Here is a 12,135-nt window from a genome sequence, read left to right on the forward strand (position 1 = left end):
GTGTGTGTGGTGTGAGAGAGAGAGAGAGTGAGTGTTGTGTGTGTGTGTCAGAGAGAGATAGAGTGTGTGTGTGGTGTGTGTGTGTGGTGTGTGTGTGACTTCCTGGTTTGATAACCTGGATATCCTGGTTTATGCTAACTGCTAACTAGCTGTCAGACCTTCGGTTCGCTGTGCCTCCTCTGATCTGATTGGTTGATGTTAGCTCATGGTACCACCTGACAGCTAATCTTAGATTAATTCTGGGATTAAAACCGTTTCTTGTTTTCAAAGATGAGGATGGCGGGGTCTGGAAGGGTTAACCTGTAGCTGCTCCTGATGAATGCGCTAACATGATGTAGCATTTCTATGAAAGCGTCAGTATGAGCAGACGTGTCCTCTAGTCACGTGACCTCTGTCCTCAGAACGCCGTCGCTGGAAGCGTGGGCTGAAGAGTTTTATTAGACGTCAGCTGATCGTCTTTGGACGTGAGGTCATCGAGGAGCCAGCTCTCCTCGGCGGCCACCTCCCCGTCGCGCTCCTCCTTCCACAGCCGCTCGTACTCCTGCTTCAGCTCCTGGTAGGAGCGGGAAAAACGTGTGGAAGATGGAGGTGGCGGGGAACGCCATGATCAGGATGCCGCTCAGGATGCTGGTCAGCGCCACCACCTGCCCGGGGATGCTGCGGGGCACCATGTCGCCGTAGCCCACCGTCGTCATGGAGATGATGGCCCACCAGTAGGAGGCGGGGATGCTGCTGAAGCTGTGGTGGGGGTGCGTGGCGGCAAACGGCGCCAGCTCGCTCTCTGCCAGGTGGACCAGCGGCGGAGAAGAGCGCGACGGCGACGCAAACGAAGAGCAGCAGGAGGCCGAACTCCCGCATGCTGCGCTGCATGGTCATCCCGAGCGTCTGCAGGCCCAGGGAGTGGCGAGCCAGCCGCATCACGTACAGGATGCGCAGCGCCCGCAGCAGGCGCAGGATCAGGCTCAACTTGTCCAGGTAGCCTCTGCCGGCGCCCATGATGACATCCTCCTGAGACTCGTCTTTGATGTCCACCAGCAGGGACACGTAGTACGGCAAGATGGCGATGGCGTCGATGACGTTGAGCGGGCCTCGAGCGAAGGCCAGCTTACTCGGAGCGTTGACGAACCGCAGCACGAACTCCAGCGTGAACCAGGCCACGCAGATGGACTCCACCACGAACATGTGCTGACACTTCTGGGAGCACTCGCCCTGCAGACAGACACACAACATGCCTGTCATCAGACGCACAACTCATCAGACGCACAACACATCAGACGCATAACACATCACACACGCAACTTATCAAACAAACAACTCATCAGACACACAACTTATCAAACACACAACTCATCAGACACACAACTTATCAAACAAACAACTCATCAGACACACAACTTATCAAACACACAACTTATCAAACGCACAACTCATCAGACGCACAACTCATCAGACACACAACACATCAGACGCATCAGATAAACAGTGGTGTGTGTGTGTGTGCGTGTGGTGTATGTATCTGTCTGTGTGTGTTGTGTATGTATGTGTTGTGTATGATGTGTGTGTCTGTGTGTGTGTATCTGTCTGTGTCGTGTGTCTGTGTGTGTATTTTGTGTGTGTGTCTGTGTGTGTTCTGTATGCGTTGAGTGTGTGTTGTGTATGCGTGTTGTGTGTGTATCTGTTGTGTATGTGTATGTTGTGTGTGTGTGTGTGTTGCGTTGTGTGTGTCTGTGTGTTTGTGTGTGTATCTGTCTGTGTGTGTTGTGTGTCTGTGTGTGTGTTGTGTATGTTGTGTGTGTGTTGTGTTGTGTATGTTGTGTGTGTGTTGTGTTGTGTATGTTGTGTGTGTGTGTGTGTCTGTGTGTGTGTGTTGTGTGTCTGTCTGTGTGTGTGTCTGTCTGTGTGTGTGTCTTGTGTATGTTGTGTGTGTGTCTGTTGTGTGTGTATGTTGTGTTGTGTTTGTCTGTGTGTGTTGTGTGTGTGTTGTGTGTCTGTGTGTGTATCTGTCTGTGTGTGTGCCTGTTGTGTGTGTGGTGTTGTGTTTGTCTGTGTGTGTTGTGTGTGTGTTGTGTTCTGTATCTGTGTGTGTGCATGTTGTGTGTGTTGTGTTGTGTTTGTCTGTGTGTGTGTGTGTATGTTGTGTGTGTGTGTTGTGTTGTGTATGTCTGTGTGTGTGTGTGTGTATGTTGTGTGTCTGTGTGTGTATATTGTGTGTGTTTATTTCTGTGTCTGTAGAAACAAAGCGTTTAAAAGCTGCAGAGCCGTTGAATCGACGTCTTCGTGGAAAAGCACAAAGGATTAAAATCTATTTTCATTTCAGAGCCTCATGATGAGTCCGGTCTGTTCAGACTGCACAAGAAGAAGAATCATCGTGTTTAACTGTCGCAGAGAAAACTCAGCCTGAACGTTAGAGGAAGAACTTCCACAGGCTGAGATCTGTGGTCACTGCACAGACCCTCAGAGGGCCTCAGTGTATCCCACAATGCAGCAGTGTCTGTCCCATATGAACCATCATGCACTGCGGCCACAGGAGGCCTCTGCATCCGTCACACCGCTCAAAGACAAAAGACGGCGGCTTCATACGCACCCTGTTCTCCTCGTCCCTGAGGTCGGGCATGGTGCTGATGCACAAGCTGATGACGGTGACCATCACCATGACGATGGAGAGGCAGGCAAACGTCTTTCCAGCCAATCCGGAGTGAGGGTTCTCCATCACCTCCCGCAGCGCTGCGACCAGCCTGCGGTGTCCGCCCTCAGCCTGAGCGCTGCCTTTCTTCAGCATCAGCCTCTTCTGCCTCCACTCCTTCTCTTTGCGCTCTCGCTCGGCCACCTCCTCCACGCGGGTCAGCATGCGGCGGCGGCAGCAGCGCTCCATGTGGCCCGGGTCCACGCCCCAGTAATCGAGCTCATCGTGCAGCGAGACGGCACACAGCTCTCGAAGCAGCCGCAGTTTGCCCGCAGCCAGGAAGTTGAGGATGACCCTGAAGGCGGTGGGGTTTCGGTCGAAGAAGTACTCCCGGCAAGTCTCGTCGTAGTCGTCGCAGAGCCGTGCGATCTCCTCCGGGGTGGTGCAGAAGCGCAGGCGTCCCAGGCGACTCTGGGGAAACTGCTCCAAGGTGCTCCAGGGGAAGGTGTAGCGGTTCCCCCCCCATTGATGAGAACCTGCAGGGTGTGGTCGACCACATACGAGGCCTTGGGGTCACGGAGCAGCTGGGCGCGCTGGAAGTAGACCCCTTGAGGGTGTCGGTCTCTGGGATCTCGGTGAAGAAGCGGTCCAGACTGCTGTCATCGCTGCTGATGGAGTAGGTGCCGAAGTCATGGTTGGCGTTGCTGATGATGGGCATGCTGGCAGCGGGAGGTGTGATGAGACGGAGGTCTGAGTGCGATGATGGCGAGGGTCCGCAGAGAAGCACTGACCTGTGGGGACAAAAACAGTTTTAGTTCCTCTGTTCTACGAGTCCAGCTAGCTCCGCCTTCACGCCACTGCAGAGGTCGGACATTTTGTTCTCCCGGCTCAACCGCAGGAAGAGTTTTGACAATTGTTGCAGTAGCTCTGTTCACCACCAGAGGGAACCTGCAGCAGGAAAACAGCGCATGTGGCTAACATCGCCATGACGACGGAGAGGCAAACGTCTTTCCAGCCAATCAGCATCAGCGCGTGCGGCTGAGCATGTCTCTGATCATGTAAAAGAGACTTTTACCCTAAACTGTGATGTTAAACAGCAGCCGACGGCGCCCTCGTGTGGCCGCTGAAGGACCTGCAGGTGTTGGTATTTGCCTGGAGCCTGCTGGTCCCTGTGTTTTGATCAGAGCATCATCTCAGCACAGCCTGAGCGCCGTGGTGTTGGAAGCAGAGGTTTGGTTCCAGTTTTAGCTCTGACGCCTCGCTCCGATCCTTCGCGCCTCCATTCCTGTGACTCTGGTGAGACTTTGTGGTGTGAAGGACCTGGACGGGTCAGAACCACTTTTTAAATAACTCTTACTGATCGCTTTCATCTCCACCACCATTGGGCCGACGGGTGACGTCACCACGGCGCCCCCGTGCTTCCTGTTTGGAGCGGACAGCCCGTCCGTCTGTGCACTGTACAAAAACCCTGATCTGACAGCAGAAACCCAGCCAGGTCTGTCAGCTGCTGTTCCCCGGTTTGTCCAGCAGGGGGACCTTTAAAGCGTCCTGAGAGCAGCTCTGTTTTCACACTGAATTTTCAGGCTGGATATTTGTATTGATTTTAATCTGACTCAAAGAGCTTCACTGTTAAACTGCTGCAGTAAAATCATCGGATGCTGTTCACGTCACTGGAACTCCTGCCTGGACTCATTAAATCCAGCTCTGACAGTGATGGAGCTGTTTGTCTGGAGCTCTGCCGCTCTGACCTGCAGCAGATGTTTTACAGTGTAAAGTCTCCTGTGGAAATGTAAAGTTGAAAATAAAGCTCTCACCATCAGAGGCTCAGCCCGCTCTTCATCTGCTTCACTCCGAACTCCTCATCACGGCTGCACAGAAGCAGTTTGTGAATCCACAGTGAAGTTTCCAGGCTCAGTGTGTGTGTCTGTGTGTGTCTGTGTGCGTGCAGCCTCACACACGGCGGGCCGGAGGGAATTCAATTAAAGCGGTTCCTTTGTCCTCAGCTCGGCTTCGCTTCCGTCCGAGGAGACGATAAATACGATTATCTAACGGCGCTGGAACCTGCTGCTCTGCTTTCATCTGTGTTTGACAGCAGGACCGTCCTCCTCCTCCTCCTCCTCCTCTTCATCCTCCTCCCTCCTCTGTTCTCCCTCCCACCTCTCACTCTTGTCTGATACACTGTAAAAACAGCCAGGCAGGTCTGCATTCAGCAAACAGATGTAGTGTACAGAACCTTTAGTGTCCACTGGTGGCCTGCTTCAAAGGTCAGGCGACCAGACGGATGTTTATTGACACTTTGTCGATAATCGAACCGGCTGGTGCGACCATGAGTCACAGAGGAGTCACAGAGAGCACCTCCTGAATTAGTTTCTGTGTTTTTACAGTGTCATCGGTTTAATGTGGATTTGACTGAAAAGCTTTTGTTTAAAAATCCTGACTGACAAAGTTTGAGCAGGTCGGCGTCCAAACACAGAGAGGATTAACCAAACAGAGGATAACACACACACACACACACAGACACACACACAGACACACACACACAGCATTATGTCACAGGCCTCTACAGAAGCAGGTGTTTGTTGATAGTGAGCAGCTCTCTAGAGGCTCTGCAGGTGAAGCTTTGGCTCATGTCTGTCACTGTGCTGCTGGAATCTGCTCTGACTGCTGAGTGAAGCCGAAGCTCAAAGCTCAGGGAGGGTTTTCTCCCACAATTCCAGGCTCCAGGCTCTGAGCTGGTGCTGAACCAGGTTTGGTTCTGTCCAATCAGAGTCCAGTCAGGAAGTGCTGTCAGTTCTGTGTCTGTTGCTTCATGAAGACTTTTCTGCTTTGATCAGTTTGTTTCAGTCCAAGTGTCTTTATGCTCATATTGTCCTCACAGAGACACAACAGTCCTCTACACACATGCTAGCTGCTACATGCTAGCTGTCAGAGAGCCTCAGCAGCTGGGTGATCTTTGAAGTTAGTTCCTGAGTGCTGCTCTGTCAGCTGTGATCCGGGCGTTGACCCCATGTCTCGGTACAATCCAGTTCATCTCCACATCAGGATGAGAGCGACGTCACAGAATTGTAATAAAACGACCTCTGACCTCCAGCTCTGATGATAATCAGGGATTACATGATAATCCCAGAGAAGGAGCAAAGCAGAGGGAAGGCAAACCAGGGAGCGTGCTGGGACACAACCGGGCTGCAGGGGCAGGGCCACAGCAACCGACACCAGGGGGGCCCGGGGCCTCTACAGACCCCCACTGTGACGGACAGCCTCATATTGTATTTTTGATGGTATTTTTCAAATGATTATTATTCTGTGTTCATTGCAGATATTCTCTGAGATTACAGTGCTTGGCTTTAATGGGTCGATATGTTTAAACATGTCCTAACAGGCTGATGTTGTCTTAAAGTCTTGGACTTTCTAGCAGTGTGATGAGGCTGTCCTCACCATCCATATGTTTTACCTGCAGGATCATAGACTGTCTCCATGGAAACAGTGGCTTCCTGTTCAGGTGTGCTGCCTGACGTCAGGGCGTCTCTGCAGAGTGATTTACCTGCTCCTGATTGGCTGAATCAGCTCTGTAATCTCTGTCAGATTATTAACTGGGTTTCAGTCTGCAGCGTGTGAGGCCTCAGAGACGGGCTGATGTGGGCCTCGGGTTGGAGGACTCACGGCGGAGCAGCTCACTGTGTTTGTGTGCTGCTGTGGTCGTTGCGCCTTGTTTGGAAACATTAAGCTGCTTTTGCACCTTCACCTCCTGCTGATGAGCTTCACATGCTTCAGCGCAGCCTCTGCCACAGAAGAAATTAAACCGGGCTCCTGGGACCAGTTCTGCTCTCTCTCAATTTGTGCCGAGCCGCCGGGGGAGCCGAGCAGCTGATAACTCGCTCGCTAATTAACTGCAGCCTTATCAGGCCTCCAAACTCTGCAGCAAAGGCCGTCCTGGCTCCACGCTGCACTTGCTCCATGAACATGAGCTGCTGAGCCGGGCTTCATCAGGCATTCAGGCTCCGGTTTCTCCTAATGGAATCAAGAAGGAGGAAGTCGGAGGAGGAAACCCTCACACAGGAATCAGATTATGTAGGCCAGGTGTCCTCTGACAGTCACTGACTCTCTGCCCTGTCAGAGCGACTCAGCTTACAGCACACACAGACACACACAGACACACACACACAGAGACACACACACACACACACAAACACACACAGAGACACACACACAACACACACAAACACACACACAGACACACACAGACACAGACACACAGACACACACACACAGAGACACACACACACAAACACACACACAGACACACACAGACACACAAACACACACACAAACACACACAGACACACACACACAAACACACACAGAGACACACGGTGCTCTTTGGGGAGGTTTAAAGTTTCCTTACAGTGTTTCTTCCAAATTCAAAAAGCCGCCTTGTCTCTTTAGTCCTCAGGGTTTAACATTTACATGTTTAAGTACTGCCCTGTGATGGCCTGTGACCTGTGACCTGTGACCCAGGATACCTGGGATAGGCTCCAGCCCCCCGTGACCCTGCACGTTTGAGCCTGGATCACAGCTTTGAGCTAATTTTAATTTTAAAAACAGTCCAAAATATTGAGCTTCATAAAAGCAGCCTGACACCAGCCCAAAACAGACCCCACCCTGTACGTGTGAGTGTGTGTCTGTGTGTGTCTCTGTGTGTGTGTGTGTGTCTGTGTGTCTCTGTGTGTGTGTGTCTCTGTGTGTGTGTCTGTGTCTCTGTGTGTGTGTGTGTCTGTGTGTGTGTGTGTCTGTGTGTGTGTGTGTGTGTGTCTCTGTGTGTGTGTGTGTGTGTCTGTGTGTCTCTGTGTGTGTGTCTGTGTGTGTCTGTGTCTCTGTGTCTCTGTGTGTGTGTCTGTGTGTCTCTGTGTGTGTGTCTGTGTGTCTGTGTGTGTGTCTGTGTGTTGTCTGTGTGTCTCTGTGTGTGTGTGTCTGTGTGTGTCTCTGTGTGTGTGTCTCTCTGTGTGCTGGTGTGTGGTGCAGAGTTTCACCGCCTCATTACAGCCACAGTAATTGACCTCAGCGTTGTCATCCCCAACAATCAACAACCAATCAACAACCAATCAACAACCGATCAACAACCGATCAATAATTCCTCCTCAGCTGCTGGATCAGAGGGCTGTAAAACAGCTCGAGTGGCCACTAGAGGCCGACTCTGTCAGTGATGGGATGCTAAATGTCTCCATCAGGACTGTGCAGGGGTGAAGAATGTTCCGGCCTGACGGCAGGAGACGCATGTTTCTCTGGGCCTGGTGGTGGAAGGAGACGGGTGGTGTACTCAGGCCTGACTGCAGCGCTCCACAATCAATAGAGGAAAGTGGAGAAATTAGATGGAGGGGCGGAGCCCTGCTGATTGGAAAACCCCCGGAAAGATCGAGCCGGAGACGGAGGAGAGGAAATCAGATCAGTCCCCTGAGTTTAACTGAGGAGCTGTCCAGCTGTGTGTGTGTGTGTGTGTGTGTGTGTCTGTGTGTGTCTGTGTGTGTGTGTGTGTGTGTCTGTGTGTGTGTGTCTGTGTCTGTGTGTGTGTGTCTGTTTGTGTGTGTCTGTGTGTGTGTGTGTCTGTGTGTGTGTGTGTGTGTGTGTGTCTCTGTGTGTGTGTGTGTGTGTGTGTGTGTGTGTGTGTGTGTGTGTGTGTCTGTGTCTGTGTGTGTGTGTGTGTGTGTGTCTGTGTGTGTGTGTGTGTGTGTGTCTGTGTGTGTGTCTGTGTGTGTGTGTGTCTGTCTGTGTGTGTGTGTGTGTGTGTGGATGAGCTGGCTCCTGTGGACGCCTCAGGCTGCTGAACCATCACTGACCTCTTTCCTCTTTTTATTAGCGGCTTGTTTTGTTTCATAGTCATGTGGTTATTTATTGATTGAAAACATGTGTATGTGTCATACACAGTAAATCACTGTCAGCTCAGCTTCATATCCATCATCATCACACACTGACAGGGTTTATTCTGTGTGCATCAAGTCATTTGTTTGAACGTGACGCGTCCTGTAAATAATCCCAGAATCCTTTGGGCTTCGCAGCTCCTGCTGCATATTAAACAGCGCTGATCCCTGGCCCGCACCCACGGACTCCCCCTTGTGTTCTGTGTCTATTCCTGTGCGGCGGCTCTCAGATGAGGAGTCCTTCCAGCAGGGAGCCGTTAGCTGGACATGAAGCAGCGAGCAGCAGCCTGGAAGCGTGGCGCCGGCCTCAGCTCCGCTTTATGTAACGCTCTCACACATCACCGCGTCCACTCAGCTCCCACTCACAGCCCCGTGGATCCTCTCAGGTCCGGAAATCACTTTCAACACCTGCACTGTGCGAATCCTCACACACAGCTGCAGACACACGTACTTCAATGAAGCACAGAGTAATCTGATTACATGTAAACAACTGATTTTCTGTTGTTTTGCCCTGAAGCCCATAAACAGGCGACGTTCATGTGTTCACACTGCAGCAAGTCTGCATGAGTTATGTAATAATAATTATATATATATTATTATTATTATTATTATTATTATTATTATTATTATTATTATTATTATTATTATTTTATTATTATTATTATTATTATAATGATTTATGGCTTGTTTTTCTTGCTTATTGATTCAGGTATTTATTATGTATTATTTGTTATATTGTTGATATTTTAGCTCTTGGTATGTAAACTGTTTTGTTTGTTATTAAGAAATAAATTCACCATGAAGTAGATCTTCGACACAGTCTGAATCAGAATGACTGTTTTAATCCCAGAGGAAATTCAATCATGAATGTATTTAATGTTTCTGAATGGAGGTCTCACTCCTTCCCCAGGTTTTGTACTTGTTGAATTGTTGTTGTTAAATTCAAACACTTTTTAAAAATCTTTATTAATAAATTACAACACCAGATATCAACATATAAAACTAATGTACAGATGTTTAACACTCAGGAAAATAACGTTCAGTTCAGACAGCGGCTCAGCGCGCTCGGTGCTACGTCACAACAGGAAGTGAAGTACCACTTCTCGCGGGACTGCGTGCAGCTATAAATCCCTCCGCGGCCGGCGCTCGCTCTCTTCTTTCTCGCGTTAGCGGTGAAGGTGCAACAGTAATCGGTCGTCCCGAAGCCGGGTTCATCCGACACCCTCACCAACCCAGCTGAACTGAGCTCACCCTTCGCAGCAACATGCCTCCTAAATTCGACCCCAGCGAGGTTAAAATCGGTACGTTTCTCAGAGACGGGCGGGTAGAATAACCGACATGGAGCCGCTCTGCCGCGGCTGCCTCCGCGCCCCGCGGCCTGTGAGCGGAGAGCAGAACACGGTAAAGACGGGCAGAACCCACCGGGACAGAAACCGGAGGAGGGTGTGTGTGTCTGTGGACCATGGTGTGATGCAAACGGAGCAGCCGTGAAGGGTCAGGGCGGCCGTGAAGGGTCAGGGGGGACTGCGCTGCTCCACGTGGAGAAGCTAGCTAGCTGCTGATGCTAACGTTAGTGTCTGAGGGAGGAGCCTGGAAGTGATGCTGAGCTGCTGCAGGCCGCTTAGACTGTACCTTAATAAGTTATCTGCGTCTATCTATTGATACACAACATGTAAATCTTATTGATAAGTCAAACTATTACTTACGATGGTTAATACAGATTTCTTTGTGGAGGGCTGTAGCCTGCTGTGTGTTAACGTCAGTGGGCACAGATTGGTAATGAAGATCAGAATCAATACTTTCACAGGTTAACTTTAGATTAATTCAGACACTGCAGGTAGAACTTTAACTGTTAGTTAATTCAATACAAACTAAACTGAAACGATGGGGTGACGGCCGGATGGAAGCACCTTAAACACTGGACATTTAAAGGGTTAACTCGGTCTGTGCGGCCAGTAAAACTCTCAGTCTAAACTATTTATTGATTTGAATGTGTCCCCTTAAATTCTGTTATTGAAATGTTTGCATGACATAAATCTGCTGCAGATGAGTTTATAAAAGTGTCCCGAGGTGCTCTGCAGTCCAGATTACTAAACTACATGTCAGATTATCTACCCCCCCCAGACACTGTGTCCTCAGTCTGCATCACAGTCCAGCTCATGATGTTGATGACGGTGTGGGTTTCTGGTGGGGACATGTTGGCTCGTGCCCTGTGACCCTGCAGAGCGGACGTGGTGATGAACTGTGTTCTCCCTCTTTCAGTGTACATGAGGTGCACCGGAGGAGAAGTCGGAGCCACCTCAGCCCTGGCCCCCAAAATCGGACCTCTGGGTCTGGTGAGTATTGGAGCACGTCTCTGATTGGCCGCAGCCTCCCGCCACTACACCCGTCTGTCCCAGTGGCCGGGTGGAGTCCAGTGGAGGCTCAGAGCAAACCCGGCTTTAGGAAACAGGGCTGCTCACACCGATGGACAGCTCTGTGCCGAAAAGTCCGGAACACAAGTGAAACAGCGAGTGATGTCACTTAGAACTTGACGTAATCGGATTACTTTGCTCTCTCCAGTCTCCCAAGAAAGTTGGTGACGACATCGCCAAGGCCACCGGTGACTGGAAGGGCCTGAGGATCACCGTGAAGCTGACCATCCAGAACAGACAGGCAGCGGTAAGTCCCGCCCTGAGGGGGCGGACCTAGACCTAGAAAATAACACTTCAGCCTCTAAAGACGAGCCGGGCTGAGGACTCGTGCTTCAGCTCAGACTGGGTGACCGTCGGTCTCATTAAAGCGTGTCTTCTGTGCAGATCGAGGTGGTTCCCTCTGCCTCCGCTCTGATCATCAAGGCTCTGAAGGAGCCTCCTCGTGACAGGAAGAAGGTCAAGAACAGTGAGTGGAGCCTTCCTGTCCCTCAAACATGGCTGCCGGGTGCCGCTGGGCCGCGTCTCATTCTTTTCTTTGTCTCCAGTTAAACACAGCGGCAGCGTGACCTTCGACGAGATCGTGGGCATCGCTCGCGTCATGAGGCATCGCTCCATCGCCAGGGAGCTCTCTGGTAAGACGTCATGTTTGTGGTGGCCCGAGCGGCCGCAGCCTCCCGCCACTACACCCGTCTGTCCCAGTGACCGGGTGGAGTCCAGTGGAGGCTCAGAGCAAACCCGGCTTTAGGAAACAGGGCTGCTCACACCGATGGACAGCTCTGTGCCGAAAAGTCCGGAACACTTGTTTAAAGATGGCCGCTCATAATCCAGGTCATCCGCCTGAGATAATGACTTCATGTTTCCTCCATCAGGAACCATCAAAGAGATCCTGGGCACCGCTCAGTCTGTGGGCTGCACCATCGACGGCCGTCCCCCCCATGACGTCATCGATGACATCAACAGTGGCAAAGTGGAGTGTCCATCTGAGTAAACAAGCCGACAATAAAACGTTCAACTGAACAGCTGGTGTCTGTGTCATGATGTAATCTGAGTACTGAGCCGCTGAGTGGTTCAAAAGCAGCACGTGTCAGACTTAAAGTCTTTGTGTTCTGGTGTCTGTTTGATTTTACTGAAACTAAGTTTTAAGTAACTTACTGGTTTAATCTACGTTCCTACTCTCACCTGTGGT

The 12,135-nt window shown here is 50.9% G+C and overlaps 1 protein-coding gene, 2 non-coding genes and 1 pseudogene across 4 annotated transcripts; 3 read left to right on the forward strand and 1 right to left on the reverse strand.

Moving 5' to 3' along the window:
- Nucleotides 1-397: 397 nt before the first annotated feature.
- LOC114433350 (potassium voltage-gated channel subfamily G member 4-like) lies at nt 398-3,341 on the reverse strand (annotated as a pseudogene).
- Nucleotides 3,342-9,679: 6,338 nt separating this feature from the next.
- LOC114433355 (60S ribosomal protein L12) lies at nt 9,680-11,966 on the forward strand. Of its 2 annotated transcripts, none has more exons than XM_028401875.1 (6): nt 9,680-9,836; nt 10,798-10,871; nt 11,098-11,196; nt 11,334-11,415; nt 11,495-11,581; nt 11,819-11,966. In XM_028401875.1, exons 1-6 carry the CDS (start codon nt 9,800-9,802, stop codon nt 11,935-11,937), a joined length of 498 nt encoding a protein of 165 aa, XP_028257676.1. In that variant the 5' UTR covers nt 9,680-9,799; the 3' UTR covers nt 11,938-11,966. The 2 variants fall into 2 exon arrangements, with proteins under 2 accessions (XP_028257676.1, XP_028257677.1); XM_028401876.1 differs by having other exon boundaries at nt 9,799-9,936.
- LOC114434008 (small nucleolar RNA SNORA65) lies at nt 10,909-11,036 on the forward strand. The gene has a single exon (XR_003670445.1). It is a non-coding gene; the product is annotated as a small nucleolar RNA SNORA65 (small nucleolar RNA).
- LOC114434010 (small nucleolar RNA SNORA65) lies at nt 11,623-11,750 on the forward strand. The gene has a single exon (XR_003670447.1). It is a non-coding gene; the product is annotated as a small nucleolar RNA SNORA65 (small nucleolar RNA).
- Nucleotides 11,967-12,135: the final 169 nt, after the last annotated feature.

Source organism: Parambassis ranga, chromosome 3, assembly GCF_900634625.1.
Source record: "Parambassis ranga chromosome 3, fParRan2.1, whole genome shotgun sequence".
In the NCBI taxonomy this organism is placed as follows: Eukaryota; Metazoa; Chordata; class Actinopteri; family Ambassidae; genus Parambassis; species Parambassis ranga.

What these genes read in the sequence shown, in the direction of transcription:
- LOC114433355 (XM_028401875.1), top strand. Translation starts at nt 9,800, where the DNA reads ATGCCTCCTAAATTCGACCCCAGCGAGGTTAAAATCG. An exon ending in CCCCAGCGAGGTTAAAATCG is followed by an intron (nt 9,837 to 10,797) that starts GTACGTTTCTCA and finishes TCCCTCTTTCAG; the next exon opens with TGTACATGAGGTGCACCGGA. An exon ending in CAGGAAGAAGGTCAAGAACA is followed by an intron (nt 11,416 to 11,494) that starts GTGAGTGGAGCC and finishes CTTTGTCTCCAG; the next exon opens with TTAAACACAGCGGCAGCGTG.